Source organism: Oratosquilla oratoria, chromosome 11 (genome assembly GCF_046742065.1).
Source record: "Oratosquilla oratoria isolate Oo_2021 chromosome 11, ASM4674206v1, whole genome shotgun sequence".
NCBI lineage: Eukaryota > Metazoa > Arthropoda > Malacostraca > Stomatopoda > Squillidae > Oratosquilla > Oratosquilla oratoria.
Window position 1 is genome coordinate 23072635 of NC_134787.1, and position 24812 is coordinate 23097446.

At 37.2% G+C, this 24812-nt stretch overlaps 1 protein-coding gene across 2 annotated transcripts in view; it reads left to right on the forward strand.

Moving 5' to 3' along the window:
• uex (metal transporter uex) overlaps positions 1-24812 on the forward strand; it is a 118648-nt gene that overhangs the window by 77766 nt on the left and 16070 nt on the right. For both annotated transcript variants that reach the window (XM_076192452.1, XM_076192453.1), the window contains exons 10-14: positions 9776-9925; positions 10519-10655; positions 13415-13547; positions 15955-16073; positions 18735-18851. In XM_076192452.1, coding sequence (XP_076048567.1) covers positions 9776-9925; positions 10519-10655; positions 13415-13547; positions 15955-16073; positions 18735-18851 — 656 coding nt within the window. The remainder of the gene's footprint in view (positions 1-9775; positions 9926-10518; positions 10656-13414; positions 13548-15954; positions 16074-18734; positions 18852-24812) is intronic.

Here is a 24812-nt window from a genome sequence, read left to right on the forward strand (position 1 = left end):
CGCACCGCAGTCTGGCCAGGTGGACTCTGTCTTTTCGTGGGAGAGAGGATTGAGAAGGGTGGATATCAGGGTGTCTGGCATGCAGCAGTGTGTTGTCTTTCAGTGTGTTAATGGAGCGGTGAGTGATATGATTATGAATATGTTTCCGGAGGCTGATATTTGGTGGTTGTGGAGGAAGAGAAGAGAGTATCTGTGTGTGATACAGGTCTTTGGGTGTTGTTTTAATGTTTCTTGGTGTGTGTGGGTGTTCTGCTATGTAGTGTAGCGGGTGTGATGTGTTTGTGGTGGCTGCGGCAAGTGTTTATGTGCCTCTCATGTCGAGGTGGTCCTTGACTTTGAGGACTTTTGTTTCATGGTGTAAATGGTCTGTAGGTGTTGTATTTGTGCAGCCTGTAATTGTTTTTAGGGCTTTGTTTTGTATGATTTGAAGGGTGTTGTGGTGTGTCTCACTGAGATTAGGAGCCCATGCAGGACTCGCACAATTCATCACTGAGCGTATGCATTGTTTGTATATTGTTGTATTAGTTTCTTTGTTTTGTCCAAATGTTGTTCCAGTGATTGACTTAAGTGCGTTAAGTCTAGGTGTGCATTTGTTTTTTATGTTTGTGATGTGTTGTTTGAAAGACATGGATGTATCGTATGTTACACCAACAATTTTTGGTGTGTTGTGTGTGGTATTAAGAGTGTTGTTGATGTACAGATGAGGTATGTATTTGTGTTCTTTTGTCCAGTTGGTGAGAAGTATTGCTGTAGATTTGGTTGGAGCTAGTTGTCAGCTCTGTATGTGAAAAAGTGGAGGAAATACAAGGGAAGCAGATCTTGGGCCTCGTTTGGACACCAAGTGCCATCCCCTCAGGTCAGCATTTGAAAGTAGAGGTGAGGCTGTTGATGGGATTTGAATATAGCATTAGGGAGACAAATCTCTTAGAATTTGGCATGACTGCCATATACAGGCTTCTGTTGTTGGTTTCTTTTTAGACCATTTTAATCAAAATGTATAATGTTCATGTAAAATTTAAGATTCTAATGACAATAGGAGCTTTGTGTTTCACCTTGGAGTGGAAGAAGTTTAGGTTTTGAGTGTTTAAAGTGTGTGATTTTTTCTAACAATTACTATAATTCATTTGGTGCTCGGAATACTATTTGGAAAAACCTACTTTCTCTTGGTTATGATGGTCATGTAGCATGTGGAGCTTTTTCCGTGATCTCCGTCATTCATTATATGCTTTGATGAAATTAGACCAAGGTTCTGGTACAGAAGAAATGTCCAGTAGCATTGATGGTGAATTTCAATAAAAGCTACAGTAAGAATGAATATATTGGTGTAAAGAAAATAGGTTAACACAGTATTTTTTTAGTACCTTTGCCTATCTATGTACCAAGAGTTCCCCCCCCCATATAAGAGAAGTAGCCAAGTCAAAATGCACATATATACTCCCATCCATTTCACTCCCAACCATTCCCCTTCCATCCACCACCCTTTCCTCCCTCTCATCTTAGCTCCTGGATGAAGGGTAATCCTTGGCTCCTGCCCAGTGCCCTGGGTCAGCAGCAAAGCAGCAAGACACAGTACATCCACAGCAAAGCTGCTTCACTTAATTGGCAACCTCCCCCCACCCCCTCTGTCCTTTCATGCAGAAAATAGAGAAGATGGTGAGAAATCCCTTCAGGCTGCATAAAGATATTATTCACACATAACCACTTCCTACTCCTGCCCCCTCACTTCCTTTCATCACAATGCCATCCATACACAGCCATTTTCTACTCACCCCAATCTCCTGCCTTTTCCCTTTCTTACTCAACAGACATTTCTTCTTGCTCAAAGTCCCTTTCATCCCATCCATCCATCTCATCCTTGGTCCACTCCCTCCACCACAGTGGACAAGGTGCAGGGATGACCCGTTATCCAGGAGGTGCTAAGATGAGAGGGAGGGTGGAGGGGTGTGGAGTGTATTCAGGGATGGAATGGGTGGGAATGTTTTTATGCCTTTTCCTTTTTGGCTACCTCCCTTGTAAGGGGGAAAAAGCCTTGGTATATGTATGTATGTATGTACTCTTTCCATGTGTCCAAACCATCTCCACTCTTTCATCAGCCCTATATACCATCTCCTTTTCCACCTGAGCTCTTTTCCTCACCTTCTTGTTTCTCACCCTATTCAATCTTGTAAACCATAACATACTTTTCAGACATTTCATCTCAAACACATTTAAACTTTTCCTCTCAGCCTCCTTTAAATTCTAGGTCTCTACTTCACACAGTTCCTTTAGCACAATCACCACTTCATATAGTCTCCTCTTTGCATCCATTCTCAAATGCATATATTTCATGACACTTTTTAATCTTTGAAAGCATTTATTTGCCTCTCTCAGTCTATAATTTACTTCTGCCACCACTCTTCCCTTTCCTGCCACATGTGACACCAAATATGTAAAGCATACACTTCCTCCAGTCTCTCTTCCTTAAGACATACTTCCAACTTGCTGCCATCCTCTCCCCTTGCACATTTCATCTCCTTACTTTTACCCACATTTACCTTCAACATTTTCCTATTGCATACTCTCCCATACTCTATCACCAACTCCTTTAACCCCTTCAATATGGGCCACATCGCACGTCTGGCAGCATTAGCTGCCAGACATGCGATGTTGCATCATAATACTCGCATTATAAAAAATAAAGTCACTGCTCTATCGCTCGTTCTCTTTCACCCATGAATTTTGATAACCATAGAAAATATGATGAAGCCAGTTTAGAGTATGGGGGTCACGCAGGTACGACTACAATAAATATAATCAAGACGCCAACGTCGGCATCCTCGCATACCCACTTGCTCATCATGACGCCTACGTAGGCGTCACCGTATGGAAGGGGTTAATCCCCCCTCTGACCATGTCAGAAGCACAGTGTCATAAGCAAATAACAACTTGCTCCCCTCCTGCTTTTATCCATTTTCTTTAACCATCTCCAGCCCCTTCTCATTGCCCTCACTTTTACACCCTGCATCCATGTATACATTGAGCAACCATGGCAACATGACACATCCATGTTGTAGTCCCATCTTTACCTCAAACCACTCGCTCTTTATTTCCAATTCTAACAGCTCTGTTACTCTCCTAAAGATTCTTGACTGCCCTTAACAACTCTCTCTTAATTCCATATATCTCCAAAACCTCCCACAGTACCTTTCTATCTACCCTGTCATAAGCCTTTTCTAAATCCTTAAAAAAATTCTTTACCTTTTGCTAAAGCTTTCTCACATATCTGCCTTGCCACAAAAATCTGATCCCACACTGATCCTCACCAATTACTCCCTCTGTTCCTCTCCTAATTCCTCTCATTGCCTTCCCTCTGAAACTACTACACTTACATTTGTCCCCTTTTCACCTTGTAAAGCAGAACTGTACTGCCACACCTCCAGTCCTCTGGCACTCTCCCCTCCCTTAGACACACATTAAACAACCTTAATAACCAGTACACTATTACTGTACCTCCCTTTTTCAGACACTGAATGACACCCATCTAACCCAGGTGCCTTACCTGCTGACATAATTTTCAAAACTACTTGTACCTCATATTTTCTTATTTCTCCTCCATTTTCCTCTCCCACCACTGTCATGTTCTTAGCACCTCCCAGTGCTGCAACCAATCCCTCCCTATCCTCATCCACATTCAACAGCTCTCTGAAATTAAATGCCTTGGGGGATTTAAAAGTGTTATAAGAAATAGGCAACTGGGAATGGATACAAATAAGAGATTGTATGAAGGGGTGATTGTGCCGAAAACATTGTATGGAGTGGAGACTTGGAATTTAAGAGAGGCAGGGAGGAAAATTTAAGTGTTTGAGGTGAAATGTCTGAGAAGTATGGTAGGGGTTACTAGGTTGAATAGAGTGAGAAATGAGGTGAGGAGGAGAGTGAGTGGAAAAAGAGATGGCAGATAGACCTAATGAAAGATTATTGGTATGGTTTGGATTTGTGGAAGGAATAAGTGATGAAAGACTGGTAAAAGAGGTGTGGAAGACAGAGGTGGAGGTAGTGAACTTGAGAGGACAACCAAGGATGAGATGTATGGATTGGGTGAAAGGAGTGCTGAGCAAGAGGGGCTTGTCTGTTGAGCAAGGAAGGGATAAGGCGGAGATAGGGATGAGTGGAGAGTGAATGTGTATGAATGATACTGTTGTGCAAGGAAGGGAGGATGGGGGTTAGGGGGCACTTATGTGTGAATGATATTTTGATGCAGCCCAAAGGGATTTCTCTCTGTCTTCTCTTTTTCTGCAAGAGGGGATGGAGAGAGGGTCACTGATAAACTGAAGCAGACTTGCTGTGGATGCACTGTCTTGCTGCATTGCATTTGACCCAGGGCAGTTGGCGGATGCAAGGATAACTTGTCATCCAGGAGAAGGTGAGATTAGAGGGGTGGAGGGGGTGATGGAAGGGAGTGAAATGGGTGGGAACAGGTACATGCTTCTGACTTGGCTACCTCTATTGTAAAGGAGAAAAAGATCATGGTATATAAATATATATATATATATATATATATACATATATATATATATGTATATTTGTATATATGTATATATATATTAATACATACATATATATATATACATATATATGTATATGTGTATATAATGTATATGTATATATATATATATATATATATGTATATGTGTATATAATGTATATGTATATATCTATATGTATATATATATATATATGTATATATATGTATATATATATATATATATATATATATATATACATATATATATATATATATGAATATTATATATATATATATATATATATATATATATATATATATATATATACATATATATTTATATATTTATATATTTATATATACATATATATAAAGTATATATATATATATATATATATATATATATATGTATATATACATGTATATATATATATAAATTCCATTTTTGTTAATGGTGAAAAGATGAAGCAGTAAGTTGAATAACTGGACACCTCAGTGTATGACTACTGTTTTTCCCATGGTGAATGTATTATAGAGACTTATCTGTGAAGAAATTGCTTTTAGATTACTGCTAGTGATATGTTTTTCATTGTTTTATATTTTTCTTTTTGTTTTGATACAGTATGCACTATCTTTGTTCCAGACATTAGTAATGATGGTATGAGGGGCTTTGTGGTTATAAGTAGTTTCTATTTTTATTCAGTTTGAGTTTGAGTGTGTGAATTTTACAGTTTGAAGTGCATTTGTTTCCTAATGCTTGTGAAGCATCTGTGTTGTGGGTTTTATAGTGAATCAAAAAGTTAGCCAATTTTAAGGCTGACCCCAAAAAATCATTTTTCAAAAGTCATACCATACATACACCAAAAGCTTTTTACCCCTTACAAGGGAGGTAGCCAAAAAACAAAGGCATAAAATCCACTCCCACCTATACCATCCCCATATACTCCGCTCCCATCCACCCCCCTCCCTCCCTCTCTTCTTGGCTCCTCCTGGATGACAGGTCATCCCTGCATCTCGCCCACTGAACTGGGTCAGAAGCAGTGTTGCAAGAAACAGTTCATCCACAGCAAGGCCACTTCATTAAATCGGCAGCCCCCCTCTCTGTCCCCTCATGCAGAAATGAAGAAGCTGGAGAGAAATCCCTTCGGGCTGCATCAATTTACTTTTCACATGTACTCCCTCACCCCCCATCTCCCACCCACTCCCTTTTATGCATCACAGCATCATCCATACACAACCATTCTTCATTCACCCCTATCATCTGTTTTCTCCCATCTATCCATCTCATCCTTGGTCACCTCCTCATGTTCACTCCTTCTACCTCTGCCTTCCACACCTCTTTTGTTAATCTTTCTTCACTCATTCTTTCCATGTGCCCAAACCATCCCAATACTCGTTCATCAACCCTATCTCCCAACTCCCTTTCCACCCCCATTTTGCTCCTCACCTCCTCATTTCTCACCCTATCCAGCCTAGTAACCCCTATCATACTTCTCAGGCACCTCATCACACATTCAAACTCCTCCCTTCCTCTCTCATGTTCCATATTTCTGTCCCATACAGTGCTGTTTGCACAATCACACCTTCCTACAATCTTCTCTTAGCACCCATTCCCAAGTGTCTATTTCTCATTATACTTTTTAATCCCCCAAGGCATTTACTTGTTTCTCTCACCACATTGGCACCCAAGTATCTAAAACTATCCACTTCCTCCATTCTCTCTCCAAAAATACTCACTCACTTTCAGTCTGCTACCACTTTCTACCCTTGTACATCTCATCACCTTACTTTTACCCACATTTATCTTGAACTTCCTTCTTTTGCACACCTTCCTAAACTCTGTCACAAACTTGTTCAATCCCTCCTCTGATCCTGCTACACGCGCAGTGTCGTCAGCAAACAACAGCTGGCTTATCTTCCACTTTTCTCTACTTTCTTTAATCATCTCCAGTCCTCGACCCATTATCCTTGCATTTACTTCTTACACCACCCCATCCATCCATAAATTGAACAGCCAAGGTGATATAACATCCCTGGTGAAGTCCCATCTTTACCTCAGACCATTCACTCTCTCCATTTCTGATTCTAACACAAGCTCTAATACTCTCATAAAAACTCTTGACTGTTCTTAAAAGCTTTCCTTCTATCCCATATATCTCCCACAGTGCCATCCTGTCTACCCTCTTATAACCCTTTTCCAAATCCATAAAGGCCCAAAAAACGTCATTACCTTCTCCTAAAGCTCTCTCACATATCTGTCTTAGCACAAAAATCTGACCCATGTAACCCCTACCTTCTCTAAACCCACACTGTTCCTCTCCTAATCCTCTCCATAAGTTCATATACTGTATGTTCATAAGAATATATCATGTGTTGTGTTTCTCATTAATCTGTTTGTGTGACTGTGAAATACAATAGAAAAATTAGAATGAGAAAAGTATTGGAGTTTTTGTGACAGGTAAATGAATAATTTCTTCTTCGCATTCTTCTTCTTCTTCTTCTTTGCGTTCTTCTTATTCTTCTTCATGTTCTTCTTTTTTTTTTGTGTTCTTCTTCTTCGTCTTCTTCTTCTTCGCAATCTTCTTCATTGCATTCTTTTTCTTCACTTTCTTCTTCTTCGCATTCTTCTTCTTCACATCTTTTTCTTCATCTTCTTCTTCTTCTTCTTCTTCATGTACTTTTTCTTTACATTCTTCTTCGTGTTCTTCTTCTTCTTCTCTTCTTTGCTTTCTTCTTCTTTACATTCTTCTTCATGTTCTTCTTCTCTTCTTCACTTTCTTCTTCTTATTATTCTTATTCTTCTTCTTCATATTCTTCTTTTTCTTCTTTGTGTTCTTCTCTGCTTTCTTCTTCTTCTTCGCGTTCTTCTTCTTCTTCTTCATTGCATTCTTCTTTTTCTTTGCATTCTTCTTCTTCGTGTTCTTTTTCATCTTCAAACTTGGCTTTAAATTTATATTTTTTGGTTGGAGTACAATGTATCCTCTGCCAGACTGTTCAACAAATTGATGCACTTGTATGGCAAGTGTGTTCCTTGATATCCTTCAAGCATCTTGTCTTTTTCAGTTACAGTAAACCTTCAATATATCAAACTTTGTTACAATAATTTTCTGATATAACAAATGCCATTTTCCATCCAAACTCACTGATATAACTTGGTTCATGATATAAGATTGAAGTTTGCTAAGAGTGATGATGTTGGATATAATGAATACCATATTCCTTCCAAACTACACAGTGCTATTGGTGACAGCTTTTTCTTTATCAAACTTCCATTTCATAAAGCAACCTATAATTTGATATGTGCAGAAATTGATATGATACCTTTAGAAATATCAGACTTTTGGCTATAACAACCAACCCATCCTCCCAATTAGTTTGATATATTTTGGGTTTACTGTATTGTTTTATTGCCTCTAGCATTGTTTCTAAAAGAGTTTAGAAGTGTCTAACTTGATTACTGACATGGAATGTACTGTATTACTGTATTTATTCATACATGATATTCACCCGTACACAATATGCACCTCTAACTATCATCAGTGAAATTCTGATTGCTTTGTTATTGTTGCATTTTTAAAACACCTATGTAATTATAATGTTTTAGACAAATCTAGTATATTACTTGTTTTTTGAAAATATAATTTTCTAGGACATTATAGTGACATTTACTAGAGTACAAAATCCTACCTTTGTGTAAGTTTCTGTATGAATATAGAAAATGCTTCCCACTGTTACCACTGTCATCTAATTGTTTCATAGTAATATTTCAAACAAAACTGCTGTATTTAGTCACACATTGATTGACATGATTTCTTTTGTTGGTAGTCATGTGGGATGATCACCATTATTGAACATCATACAACTGATTTAAATATTTACTACTAAAATACAAATTTTGCATCTTTGATGCATACTTAAGAAATATAATCAGTTACAATGCTACTTTTTTAGTGCATGTGTTATTACCTGGTCAAATCAGTTCATATCTGGTTTAGTCTTCATATATATAAATCATAGTACAAGTACTGTAGTACATATCACATCCTAGAAATCATGACAAACTATATTTCTACTTATGTAATAAACAAAAACTGCCAGCATGGCACTTTAGTGAGCTCTAGCATCACTGTACCCCTGAACATAATGAACATTTCATATACCACCAACATCAGAATTTTTTTTAATACAAATAGTGATTTAAACTCTTCATTACTCGTGTATTAACTTGGATGGCAGATTTAGCATGCCATGTCCTGATTATGGCCATGCATTTGACTGGGAAGAAAGGGGTAATATCAAGTTCTTATGTAAAATGTTCACCCCTAAATTTTTAGGTTTGAAAATCAGTAAAAGTTGCTAGTACACGAATATAGTACTACTTTTGCAGGGTTCAGTTTGTTCGCTAAAATTCCCATGAGACATGAGCTCTTGATGAGATAGCTAACTGGTTTTATGGTGTATATAAAATAATAAATATACTCTTAACTTCAAGTACTTGAAAATACACTTATATTAAGAATTTGGAAAACACTGATTACTGAAAAATATCATACAGTTATACAAAATATGTTTTCCTCAGAAGTAACTGGCATGAAAATATAGCAGTCAGAATACAGGGCATATTTTTGTCCTGAAACACTTTAAAGAGGGATCAATGATGGGTACCAGCATGTAGTAGTTTTGCAAAATAAACAGCAAAAGTGCCCATTTTCAAAACATGTTAACTCCCTTCCCACAACCACTTTCAGCCAATGACATAGAAACAGTCCCATATCAATGCAACACAGACAATACTCTAAAGTTTCCTCCTGGAGAGATCTGTGGGAGGGCCTAAGGACCATTGCCAGCCAATGTGGGGTTGTGGGTTTCCATTTAGTGAAACATGAGGCAACAGTTAATTTAATTTTATATAATGAAAATAAGTCAACACAGTATTTTTTTTTTAGTACCTTTGCCTCTCAATCTATCTATCTACCTATGGGAATAGGTATGTGCCTCTGACTTAGCTACCTCCCTTATAAGGGAGGGAAAAACTCTTGATATATAGATAGAATATATTAAACAGCTTTCTCTGAATGTTTTTACAGTAACCAGTATTCTTGTGTAACATTATTAACTAGATCACTAGCTTCAAGTATGTAGATTGAAGTATGTGTATTGTTAATTCAACCAAACATCAGCAGTGATTTCTTTAGATGAAATGAAGATGTCTTTGAATGTTCCAAGCATCATTGTTATATCTGATCTAATTGAAAATTCTTCCTGCAACAGCGGACAACAAAACAAAAAGAAAAAGGCATTTGATTGGGAGAAGAGACTTTACTGAATTTTCACAAGCAACAGGGAACAATTTACCAAACAACAAGAAAGTGCAGATATCATCACAAATGCAAGTGGCTGCCTTCCAGTATCTTCGCACATGTCAGTATGTCTTATTTTTCATAGTAGTTGAAAAACTACTGATACATACTTTATTTTAAGAGAGGAGAAAGGCATGTCCTCTCTCACTGTTTTCCACACACACACACACTCTCTCTCTCTCTCTCTCTCTCTCTCTCTCTCTATATATATATATATATATATATATATATATATATATATATATATATATATATATATATATATATATCCATTCTTCTCTCTCTCTCTCTCTCTCTCTCTCTCTCTCTTTCTCTCTTGCATTTGATATTGTTGCATTTGATGTTGACTTCCTGAAATCATATATCAAACATTGCTTCCTTCCAAAAGTTTTATATATTTATTCATGTATGTACTGAAGGCCCTTTCCCCCTTGTAAGTGTAGTTAGTCAAAGTATACACCTACATGAATCCATTCCAACTCTCAATCTCATCACCTTGGGTTTAAAGGGTCACACAGCTTGGATCAAAATAAATTTATTTATACATATATTCTTTGTTGCTATATTGAATTACACTGGAAAAATATTTATTTATATATTTTTTGTGAAGGTATTTTGAAAGATTACTATTTTAATAAAAAAAATCCTTTTCAGCTGTGGAACCATTTAAAGAAGGTCAACTCTCAGAGAGTATTGTCAAAAAACTCATAAAGCAAGACATCATTCATGTAATAAAATTACATAACAAAGAACCTGGTAAAATCCATCCTAACACATATATATATACCCAGGTAAGGCAAAATGAAGGATTTCTATTTACTGTAAAGAAATGATTCTTAAGATAGAATGGACAATGTATCATATATATGTTTATGTAATTAATCCTAAATTGATTTGCAGTCTTATTACTACTGGCTTAATTTAAGTTTGGGACCAAAATTTATAACTGACCTTCCTATCCTAGAAAAACACAAATCCTTAGAACACTTAGGCCTCCCTGTAAATGGACAACTTTTAATAAATTCATTGCCCAAGGTGCCGTTTGCTGGAGACCCACAACTCTGAGGTGACTAACAACAGTCACCAGGTTGCCCCACAAGTCACTCATAGAAGAAATATTATTTTGTTGTCTGGGTAAGGCTAGTTGGGCAATGTGAAATAAGGTGTTATGTGTTTTATATGTGGTGATTACATCTGGAGCAATTTGCATTTGTGGCTAATCTTAATCTGGATGTTGGTGTGAATGTAGATATGCTTGTATGGTTCTTGTTTATTGTGGGAGGGATTTCTCAGTACAGTTAATGTCAATGGGAGTTTGGTGGATTAGGGTGTTGATGATGAATCTTGGATTGTATGTTTTGTAATCTAAATGCATATGTGCTTTTTTATGAATGTGTTGTGTGGACTCTGCTACATGTAATCCCACTTCCTCCAATTTTTCATCTTTTATCCCTACCTCCAATCCTTCTCCACCCTCACTCCTTGTACATCTCATGACCTTACTTTTACTCATATTTGCTTTCAACTTCCTTCTCTCACATACCCTCTCAAATTCTGTCACCAACTGCTTCAGTCAATCTTCTGTCTAAGCTACAAGAGCTAGTCATAGACAACGACTGGTTCTTCTTCCACCTCCTTCGACTATCACTAGCTCCAAATTCCTGCCTAGTACCCTCACATTTATCTCCCTTACCACTTCATTAATATACACAGTGAACAATCACAATCCTGGTGCAGCTCCACCTTCACCTCAAACCACTTACTCTCCCCATTCCTTACTCTTCACAAACAGTGACTAAATTATTCTCCATTAATGTTCTATTCTTACATTTGCTTGCATACTGGATGGTCAAACATCTATAATAACTAGCCACCAACTCCACACAACATACATACATATGCCAAATGCTTTTTTCCCCCTTATAAGGGAGGTAGCCAAAAAAACAAAGGCATAAAAACCACTCCCACCCATTCTATCCCCATCACACTCCACTCCTCTCCACCCTCTTCCCTCCCTCTTATCTTGATACCTCCTGGATGACGTGTCATTCCTGCATTTACCCCACTGGCCTGGGTCAGAAGCAGTGTCGCAAGACACAGCACATCCACAGCAAGGCCACTTCATTAAATCAGTGACCCCCCCCCCTCCATCCCCTTATGCAGAAAAAGAAAAGACAGGGAGAAATCCCTTTGGGCTGTGTCAGAATATCATTCACACATACTCCCTAGCCCCACCCCCTACCCTCTCCCTTCCATGCATCAGAGTATGATCCATACACAACCATTGTCCACTCACCCCTATCATCTGTCTTCTCCCTTCCTCAACAGACATTCCCCTCTTTTACCCCATCCATGCATTTCATCCTTGGTTGCCCCCTTATGTTCATTCCCTCTACCTATGCTTTCCACACTTCTTTTACTAATCTTTCTTCATTCATTGTTTCAATGTGTCCAAACCATCCCAATACTCTTTCATCAACCCCATCTCCCAACTCCTTTTCCACCCTTGCTCTACTCCTCTCCTCCTCATTTCTCACTCTATCCAGCCTTGTAACCCTCACCATACTTCTCAGGCATTTCATCTCAAACACATTTAAACTCATCCTCTCTTCTTCTCTTATGTTCCATGTTTCTGCCCTATACAGTGCTGTTGGCACATTCACCCTTCATATAGTCTCCCCTTAGCATCCATTCCCAAATGTCTATTTCTTATTATACTTATTAATTCACCAAGGCATTTATTTGCTTCCCTCAATCTATATTCTTCCTCTACCTCCACTCCTCCCTTTCCTACCAAATTCGCCCCCAAGTATCTAAAGTTATCCACTTCCTCCAGTCTTTCTCAGATTGCTGCCATTGGCTTCCCTTATACATCTCATCACCTTACTTTTACCCACATTTATCTTGAACTTCCTTCTTTTGCACACCTTCCCAAATTCTGTCACTAACTTCCTTAATTCCTCCTCTGATCCTGCCACAAGTGCGATGTCGTCAGCAAACAACAACGGGCTTATCTCTCAATTTTCTCCATTTTCTTTAACCATCTCCAATCCCTAGCCCATTATCCTTGCATTTACCTCTCACACCACCCTATCCAGGTATAAATTGAACAGTCATGGCAACATAACACATTCCTAGTGAAGCCCCACTTTTACCTTAGACCATTCACTCTCTGCATTTCTATTTCTAACACAGGCTCTATTACTCTTGTAAAAAATCTTGACAGTTTGTATCAGCTTTCTTCCTATCACATATATCTGCAATACCTCCCAAAGTGTCGTCCTGTCTACCCTGTCGCCTTTTCCAAATCCATAAAGGCCCAAAAAACATCTTGCCTTTCCCTAAAGCTCTCTCATATGCCTTATCATAAAAATCTGATCCACACAACCCCTATCTTTCCTAAACCCACTCTGTTCCTCTCCTAATCCTCTCAATGAAAACACTCCCATAAGCCTTCCCATCGATTTACAATTATGGTAATCCATTACTGGACTTACAATAGTAGGCTACACTCAGATTGTTGGCCATTTACATTTATTTTCTTTTTCAGGGCAAAGTAGTAGACTACTTTGTGTTGATCCTTGAAGGTCATGTGGAGGTAACAGTTGGTCGTGAATGTCTTACCTTTGAGAGTGGCCCATTTACCTACTTTGGCTTACCAGCACTTAATAATACAGCTATAGGTTAGTAAATTTGTACCATGTTTGGGAAACTGTATGAAGAATCATAGCTGGATATATGCAAGAATATATACATTGAAATGTATGATTACATGCATGCATAACTTTAAGACATAACACACAACTAAGCTTGGTTAGTTTAAACTTTTGAGCACATGAACAAGGGTTGGAAAAAAGACCCAAAATAATATACATGTTAAATTTAGGTTACCAAACAATAGAGAAGGGAAATACAAGATAAAGTGGAAAAAATACAGAGTAGTAAATAATAATGAAATGTTAGTGATAAATGTTTTGGATAAAAAAAATGTGTATAATTATTAGAGGATGGACTGTGGCAAATGATATAATTAATTAGTAGAGCATGGAGGTTGGCTGACTTTGACAATCTTAAAAGTGTCTGGACAAGGAGAGAGACAGTTGAGGGAAAAGCAAAAATTAAGGAATTAGTAAGGCTAGGACAAAAAATTGTGAACAAAAGGAAATAGAGTTAGCAAATTTTATTAAGGATGATGGACCAGAAGCTGAGGAAGTGGTATCTGAAAAAGATGAAGTATCAAAGGAGAAAATTGATAATGTAAAGATCATGAAGGTAGTTTATACCAAAATCAATGTGTTAATATAAGCTGAATTAGAGGAATCTGATATGTATATCTGAAACCAAATTAGAAAAAAAGATCTGTATATCAGTATACTGTAAGTGATGGGGTGTGTGACATATGGAGAAGGAAAAGAGATGAGAGAAAGGGAGGAAGTATGATGATGATGATGGTGAAGAAAAAATAAAGGTAGTCAAGTTAGTACTGGGAGAAGGAAAGGCTGCACTGGTCATTGGGAAAATGGTAATTTAAGGGAAAGGCTACAGTTTGCAGTTATGTATGTCCCCCAGCCATGTAATGAAGAAGACTACCAAGAGATGTTGATAGACATGGGACCACAGTTGGATAAAACAATTGAGAGAAGTGACAATGTGGTTCAAGTAGGTGGTTTCAATTACAGAGAGGTGAATTAGGAAGACAAAAGTGGGCAGAAATGTACCATCATGGGATATACTGGTAAATATACCAATAGCCAATGTAATGACACAATTACAAAACCAATAAGGTTGAGAGATGGGATACTCCAGCCAGATTGGATTTAATGAGGTCTTAAACAATGTTAAAGTAGAAATATGTGAAGTGAATAAACTACTAAACAACTTGGAAGTGAGAACATCTTGGCCAGATGAGTTCTCAAATTTTATGCTTAAAGAATGGTGAGGAAATGGTAGATAAAATACACAAACTGATTTTATGTTCCCTGGAAAAAGGGAAGGTGCCTCTTGACTGGAAATCAGATAATGTGGTGCCAGTCTATAAGGGAGGAACTGCTGAATGATAGCCAAAGATAGAACACAAAAGACAGCAACCACAATTATCCTAAACCTGGCTGATAATACATATGAGAGATTGGAAAAAATTGGACTATCTGCATTGGACAAGCAAAGAGAATGGTGATATGATACTGATATTTTGAGCAGAGAATGGAATAGAAAAGATGGACAGGGTCTGGTAGGGATGAAAGAACAAGAAGAAGTTAGCAAAAAATTGAAAAGAACAGATTGCTTAAAAGATGATAAGAAACATAGCACTCCACATAGATGCAACAATTTATGGAACATATTAGAATAGATAGACCATGCAAAAAATATTAATATATTTAAAGCAGTGTTTGATGAATGGAGATATAGATATGGAACCCTACAAAGATACCTCCAACCCTGTATACTACAATTATGTACATACACCAAAGGTACTACCCTCTTATATGGGGTCCCTATATGGAGTATTGAATGTATGTTTTTGGTATATTAGAGACAGTGACATCCATATAGACCAAGTTACTCAGCATTTTTAATAGATGGAGGCAAATCTCCACTCAAAAAAATTATCATTTAACTTCTTATACATCTCCATTGTGTTACTCTTCCTAATTTTTTCCTTTATCACATCTTTGACACCACCTCTTCAGTGCAGTATTAACCTGAAGAATATAAGTGCTGTTTATTAATAACAAAATAGCCCTGAGTCAGAGCACACACCCACATCATACACACATACCATACACCAAGGTCTTCTTTCCCTTTACAAGATAGGTAGCTAAAGTCAAAAAGCATAATTCCACTCCCACCCATTTCATCCCCACCCATTCCACCCCCATTCACCACCCCTCCCTCCCTCTTATCTTGGCTCCTGCTGGATGATGGGTCATCCCTGCATCTCGCTCATCACCCTGGGTCAGAAGTAATGGAGCAAGATTTAGCACATCCACATCATACATAATGAAAACCCATTTAACTATTGTGTTGTATATATTTTTTCTTTTATGGAACTAAATTTTTTTTTATACAATTTTCTTGTTACATCATCAGGGGAATCCCCATCAGCTTCAACACAACTAAGTCGTGGAAGTGTACTTGGTAGTTTACAGTCCCTGGACAGTTCAAAATTCTCCTTCATACCTGACTACTCAGTGAGGGGAGTTTCAGAGGTAAGTTGGGGCTTTATATATTTAAGACTATTCAAACCAGTATAACCACTGACTTTACTCATAATTATGAAAGAATTGAATATAAAAAGCAGTTGTCATATAATATGGTGTCATATAGATATATTCAGAATATATGAATATTTTTATTAGTATAATGTATATAATAATTGTTGTCTAGAATTTAATTTATTGGAAACTTGCTGCCCAATAGTAGTGGTCTTTGAATCCTCCTGTAGATCCCTCTTGGAAGAATATTGGACTTTTATTTTATTTATTTTTCTCTCTTTCTTTTCTTTCTTTTCATTACTGTGGATCTATTTCTATGTGACTGGATGTTAGGAAAAGGAAGGGAGCAGTTACCAGTTATTAGTTCTTATACAAACGGAGGAAAAATATTCAGAGTTGATAGAGATGTTGGGCTTGGTTTGGAAACTGAGTTCCAACCCTGCATCTCCTGATGGAGGTGAAGGTGTTAATGAGATATGAACAGGAAGATGATTCTCTTATATGAAGATAGATGAAACTGATACTTTGTGCTTAGTAGAAACCAGATTCCTACCTAATGTTGATCTCGATTAGAAAATTGTGGATACAGAGTCTGGAGGAATGACAGAAAAGATAAAATGGAAGATGGGGAGATGATGATAGTGAAAAATGGCATAAGAGAGAATAAAGTGATATTGAGTAAAGGTAAGGTTGAAACAGTAAATCTGAGAGTTAAAACCAGGGAGATAGATGGAAAAGACTTCGTGGTGGCATATGTTCCTCTTAAGATGAGGGACTGGAACAGAACTGAATATTGAGAAATGTTGTCAGACAACACGAGCAGCAGCCCAAAGTTTCTTCCTAGAGAGCTCTGTGGTAGGGGCTGAGGACTATTACTAGCTGTTGTGTGGCTGCAGGTTTCCAGTTAGTGAATCTTAAGTTAATAGTTTTAATTATGATAAATTTGGGTTCTCAGAAGAATATGTTGCTAGTATGACTCCACCTTCTCAGATTGACACTAGTCAGTTGTCCTTATGCTCTGTAGCAGTGAAAAGCAGCTTGGATGATTTGATATTTGTGTATACATACATACATATATATATATATATATATATATATATATATATAAATATACAGAGGGATCGAAAAGTCGCGCACATCAAAAAGAAAACACATCTAAAATGTGTAAAATATTGGTTAGACTAAAACTATTAAATGTAAAAATTTATTCTATATGTATGAATCAATATGTACAAATTCAAAAAGGATATTACAACATATGCTCAAAATGGCCACCATCTTCATTAATGCATGCCCAAACTCTTTTTACCATATTTGAGGCTACTTTACGAAGCGTGTTTACACTAATGTTGTTAATCTCCGCTGTAATATTCATCTTTAGTTCATCTAGGGTGTGGGGCCTATTTCAATAGACCTTTCCTTTAAGGTAACCCCACAAAAAAAAATCTGGTGATGATAAGTCAGGTGAACGTGGGGGCCACAGTCCCTTAGAGATGATCTGCTTGACTAAAAACTCGCGTAAAAAATCCATCCTTGCTTTGGATGTGTGACATGTAGCCCCGTCTTGCTGCAACCAGCAATAACGCTCACTTTCTTCCAGTAATGCAATAAACTGAGTAATGATGTCCTGGTACACATCACTGTTTACTGTAGTTTCGAAGAACAAAGAGCCCACTATTCGACGATGTGATACAGCACACCACACTCCAATTTTCTCACAGTGCAAAGGTTTTTCGTGCAAGGCATTAGGATTTTCGGCAGACCAGATTCTTGTGTTTTGGCTGTTGACATAGCCACTAAGGTGAAACCACGCCTCATCAGTGAAGAAAAGACGGTCAAGCTCTGCGACTCCATGGTTATCAACAAATGACCGAAACCATCTACAGTACTCTTTACGCTTTATTTTATCTGGTGGCTTCAATTCCTGAACACAGCAAACATGATATGCACGTAAATTTAACTTTTTCATCGCTTTCTGAGCACTTCCATATGAAATCTGAGATTGTGCTGAAAGTCTCCTCAAACTTTTTGAAGGCGAACGCTGCATCGCATCTCTAACTTTACCAAGTTTAGCATCAGTCTGAATTTTTGGTCTACTGGTTCTCTTCTTGTCAGCTACAGATCCTGTTTCCCGGAAACAGGCTATTAATCTTGTGATTGTGGAATTTTTAGGAACTTTGACACCTGGATATTTTTCACGAAATTCATTTACAACACGTGCATATGAACGACTAGAAAAATAATGTTCAACAATAAAAACTCGCTGCTCTTGGGAAAACGACATGTCTACTGCGCAAAGAACTTCACTATGCTCACAACACCATGTGACTGAACCAATACAAATCATGTGCACATTTCTTGTTGATACCCCTGTGGCGCCATCTTGCTGTAGTAGATGGAACTAACTCGATTAAATTTCCCTATACTAGCTGTTTTATTTTGATGTGCACGACTTTTCGATCACTCTGTGTGTATATATATATATATATATATATTTTTTTTTCATCTTCTTCTTTTCCCTCTTTTCTAAAAGTTGAATAAAAGAAAATTCTAATATGGAGCAATAGCTTTGATTAACTAAATTAGTTACTGTTAGATTATCTATGACCACATATTTCATTACAATATGTTTGCATTTCTGTCATATTTCCTCAGGTTGTGTATATGAAAATCAAACGCTCACAATATATTGCGGCAAGACGTGCCTTTTTGTTGGAACAGTCACAGAGGGAGCCTCATGCTGAAGAACATTTTGAGCTGGAGATAGCAAAGGTAAGTGCTCCTAAACTATGATATATATATATATATATATATATATATATATATATATATATATATGTATATATATATATATATATATATGTTTATAAGTATATATGTATATTTATAAGTATATATGTATATTTATAAGTATATATGTATATTTATAAGTATATATGTATATATATATATGTGTGTATATATATATATATATATATATATATATATATATATATATATGCAGAAAGATCACTAAAAAAACACGTGATCCACAAATTTTGCTGTTAACCACTAAGGAAATCTGAAGAAAACAGTAATTCCCAAGCATTTTCGTGTCATTCACATCTTCAGGGGAATTACTGTTTTCTTCTGATTTCCTTAATATATATATATAATATATCTATATATACATATATATATATATATATATATATAATATATATATATATATATATATATATATATGTATATATATATATATATATAGGTATATATATATATATATATATATATATATATATATATATATATATGTATGTATATATATGTATATATCACACAGGAACCCACAGTCGGAGAAAGAATAAACTTCGAATAAAGAATAATCCTATATTTCGGCTATCAACTGTAGCCCTCTTCAGGAAAGTACATAAGAAAGAGAACAGAGGGGACTTATAAACTACAGTAAGAAGAGATGTGGACAGTTGACCTCACTCAGACGCGGAGCTAACTGGGGTGGCAGGAAAATTCGGCTGTATTTCTTCATGTTAAAAATAAGAATCATTCTTTCGACTGGGGTAAGGCCAGATTAGTGTTCAAGTCCCACTGTGGTTTCAGGAGGAAAATAGTCGAATCAGCATTAATTGAGGAATGCCCTAATATTAATATTTCTAAAGGGCAGTGGACACCTGACATTATCTCACGCGCAGCAATAAATAAGCTAGTGCGGACTTTACATCCTCCCCTCTCCTCACCCCCTCCCTCCTCCGCCACCCCAGTTAGCTCCGCGTCTGAGTGAGGTCAACTGTCCACATCTCTTCTTACTGTAGTTTATAAGTCCCCTCTGTTCTCTTTCTTATGTACTTTCCTGAAGAGGGCTACAGTTGATAGCCGAAATATAGGATTATTCTTTATTCGAAGTTTATTCTTTCTCCGACTGTGGGTTCCTGTGTGTTATCTACAAATGTGCTACTACATTTCTATTTAGAAATATGTATATATATGTATATATATATATATATATATATGTATATATATATATATATATATATATGTATATATATATATATATATATATATATGTATATATATATACACACGTATATATACACACATATATATATATATATTTGGTTGTTCAATGTTTACATTAATGAGATGGTACAGCTTGTAAAGGTGAGGGTGATAAATAATAATAGTAATAAGGTCATTGGAGATGATTACGTCGAGGATTGAAGTTCAAGGTGAGCCATTGAATTTTTACATTGACACTGCACTGGCTGGGACAGAGGAGGGTGTTTGGCAGATAATGATGGCATTTGGGAAGATATGTGATAGGAAAAAATTGAAAGTAAATTTGGATAAAAGTAGGATGATGAGATGTACAAGGGGTGAGGGTGGCAATGAGTTAAGTCACCCTTTGGCTGCTAAACCCTTTCCATATGATGACGCCTATGTAGGCTCCATGAGGTGCAAGTGGGTATATGAGGATGCCTGCGTCAGCATCTTGATTGTATTGATTTTGTAGAATGTAGATTGAGAGAAGCAAGTAAATGCCTTGGTGGATTGAAAAGTGTAATGAGGAATAGACATTTGGGAATGGATGCTAAGAGGAGACTGTACAAAGGAGTGATTGTGCCAACAGCACTGTATGGGGCAGAATCATGGAACATAAGAGAGAAGGAGTTTGAATGTGTTTGAGATGAGGTGTCTGAGAAGTATGATAGGGGTTACTAGGCTAGATAGAGTGAGAAATGAGGAGGAGAACAGGGATGGAAAGGGAGCTGGGAGATAGGGTTGATGAAAGAGTATTAGGATGGTTTGGACACATGGAAAGAATGAGTGAAGAAAGACTAGTAAAAGAGGTATGGAAGGCAGATGTGGAGGTAGTGAACATGAAGGGACGTCCTAGGATGAGGTGGATGGATGGGGTGAAGGGGGCTTTGGGGAAGAGGGGAATGTCTGTTGAGGAAGGACGGGAGAGGACAGAAGACGGGTGAATGGAGAATAGTTGTATATGGATGATGTTGTGATGCATGAGGTGGAATGAGTAGGGGGGGATGGGGGGTGAGGTAGTACATGTGAGCAAAATTTGACGCAGCCCGAAGGGATTTCTCCCCGTCTTCTCCTTTTATGCATGAGGGGACGGAGAGGGGGGTCACCAATTTAATGAAGCGGCTTTGCTGTGGATGTGCTGTGTCTTGCGACACTGCCTCTGACCCAGGGCAGTGGACAGGATGCAGGGATGACCCGTCATCCAGGAGGTGCTAAGATAAGAGGGGGGGTGGAGGGGTGTGGAGTGTATTCAGGGATGGAATGGGTGGGAATGATTTTATGCCTTTTTCTTTTTGGCTACCTCCCTTGTAAGGGGGAAAAAGCCTTGGTCTATGTATGTATGTAGTTGTAGCCAAGTGACCCCCATATTCTGTGAATTGGTGTGATCATATTTTTTGTGGTTATTAATATTCAGAGTGAAAGAGATTGAGTAAAACAGTTGTTTCTTTATATTATATAAAGCGAGTATTGTGATACATCATTAAATATCAGGCAGCTGATGCTGCCCGCAAGAATTTGACTTGTATTGAACAGGTTAATTAGGGTAGATGATCATTCCCCCCATGATGCCCATTTTCATTCCAAAAAACAAAATTGTCTAATATCCATCAAATGTGCTATCCATTGGTAATAAATATCTGAATTTTACAAATATGGCCTTATTCTTCATGTAAAGTAAGTCAAAATTGAGATTTTCATGGATCTTCTTGGATTAGAGGTAAATCCTTGACTTTGCCTGCTTAACCTCTTCAATACGAGTCCAATTCTCTTGGGCAGCATTAGCTGCCTGATGTATTGATATGGCCCATAGGGATTTTTCTTCTTTTCTGATTACCTGTGAATGAATGAGGAGGGAGGGTCGTTGTGTAAATAAAGTGGTGGGGCAGCTTTGGCTCTTGGGCCCTGCTGTGGATATGCTGTGTCTTGTTTCATTGCTCCTGACCCAGGCAGTGGGTGGGGAGCAGGGATGGACAGGGGGCAGGGATGGTCCTACACACACACACACACACACACACACACACACTTCAACGAACGGACGGCATAGACGACGTTCTGTAGAAAAAGTGAAATTTCATGGATCCCAAAGCAAAGGAAGTACCTATTGTATTTACAGGGTGGGGGGAAATTGCTCGTGGTGTAGGGAAAGTAAGGAAAAAGAAGAAGGGGAGGGATTACTGAGGGAAATGAAAGGAAATGAGGAAGATGAGGACTTGGCCCAGGCAGGCAGACGAAATCTAAACAAACAAGGGCCGGACCAATTTAGCGATGATGAAATGTCTAACAAAAATGTAAAGATTAGAAGTATAGATAAGAGCAATACAGTAGATGATGAGAATATTTTCCAGGGATTTAAAGAGGGTGGGGGGGACACAAACCCCCCCCCCCGATTAACAAGACTAGAAGAGAAACTCGATAAGATGATCGAGCACTGGGAATTTAAGTTCGGTCACGTTAACAACATTGTGCAGAGAGTTGAAAAATTGGAAGAACTAGAGAAGGCGAACAAAAACTTAACTAAGGAAATTGAAGAATTAAAAAAACAGTTAAAAGAAGTAAAAGAAGAGAATAAAGTCTTAAAGGAGAATAATAAGGAGAACAAGGAGGGTTGGAAAAAAATCCAAGAAAATAGCAAAGATGCATTCACTGATATGATCAGACAGCAAATGAATGAACAAACTGAAGACTCAGTTATTAAAGTGATGAGACAGAAGGAGAATATAGTAAGAGACTTAGCAGACAGAAAGAAATGTATAATTATATTAGGAATGGAAGAGAAACATAACCCAGATAGAACCACAAGAATCAAAGAGGAAAATGAAAAAGTAAGAAATTTACTAGAATTAGTTCAGGAAGATGAACCAGAAATAATGAAACAAATCGAAGAGAAATTCAGGCTAGGGAAATATAGTACAGACAAGACCAGACCAATTAAGATTAAATTCAGGTCACAAACTACGGCTGAGAATATCTTATCCAAAACAGGGAAACTAGCAACAAATGAACAATATAAAAAGGTATGGATAAAAAGAGAAATGAATAAAGAGGAAAGAGAGGAAGAAAAACAGAAAAGACTTGAAGCTAAGGAAAAAAACGAGAGAAGAACGGAGTCAGAAAAAGAGAGATTCTATTGGAGAGTAGTGAATATGAAACTAAAGAAAGTCGACATACAAGAGAAAAACAAAAGGGAAACAGAGAAGACAATGGAAGTGGCAGAAAACTAAGAGTGTCTTACACAAATATAGATGGATTAATAACAGGATTGAATGAGCTGAATGATTATTTGAAAGAAAAAGAACCAGACATAATGGGATTTGTAGAAACAAAATTAAAAGGTCCACTACCACCCAACAGTGTAGGACATGATGCATGTAATTATTGGATTAGAAACAGAGTAAAAAAGGAAGGGGGTGGAGTTATGTTCCTGACTAAGAAGGATATAAACGTGAAGTGTGTCACATATGGAAAGAATACAGTAGAGATGATAATGATGGAAGTAGAAGACAGAGATAAGAAGAGCAGAAAGTTTGTGATAAATTATGTGCCCCCGAAAACAGCCTCATGGGAAGAGAGTGAACATAAAAGTATGTTAGAGGACACAAAGATAGCATTAAACAAGATAATGGAAGAAGGAGGAAGAATAGTTATGATGGGCGACTTTAATTGCAAAGAAATCTGCTGGGAAGAAATGACAGTAAAGGGTGGAGACGGCTCATGGGGAAACGCTCTACTTGAGATGGTTACTGACCATACAATGACACAATGGATACAGGAGAACACTAGGTATAGAAATGAAGAAGAGCCATCGAGACTAGACCTAATAATTACATCTGAACCTAGAATAGTGGACAAAATTGAATATAAAACACCAATAAGTAAAAGTGACCACATATTGATTGAACTGGAACTTAATGAAGAAAAATATATGAAAAGAAATGAACAATATAGAAAAGGAAGAATGATGTATGAAAAAACAAACTTTGATAAAATAAGAGAATTCTTTCAAAAGGAAAACTGGGAAGAAATATACAAAGAAGAAACAACAGTAGAAGAGAAATGGAATATTTTGACAAAAATTTACAAAAAAGGAGTGGAAAAGTATGTCCCAAGACAAAAACAAGAAAAAGAATATGTAAAATGCTGGTACAACAAAAGTTGTAGGGAGTTAAAAGACAAAAGAGACAAAGCCTGGACCAGATGGAAAAAAGACAGAAGACTTGAAAAATGGAAAATATATACCTGTTATAGAAATGAATATGTACAAACGTGCAGAGAGGAAAAGAGAAAATATGAAAAAGATATCATAGAAAAGTGTAAAGATCAACCAAAACTATTCTACAGATTTGTAAACAATAAACTGAAAAACAAACAAGACTTGGAGAAATTAAGACAAGAGGGAGTTGAATACACTGAGGAAATGGAAATGGCAGAAATTATGAACAAACATTTTAAATCAGTGTTTACAAGGGAGAACATACAACCTGAAGAGATCGAATGGAAAGAGAAAGTCCCCCCCTATGGAAGAAATAGAAGTAACAAAGAATGAAATATTAACACACTTGAGTAATCTTGATGTCAGAAAATCGCATGGACCAGATGAAATAGCAAACTGGATACTGAAAGAATGCAGGAATGAACTGGCAGACAAAATACATAGCATACTAAACAGTTCCTTGAAAGAAGGAAAAGTTCCAGAAGATT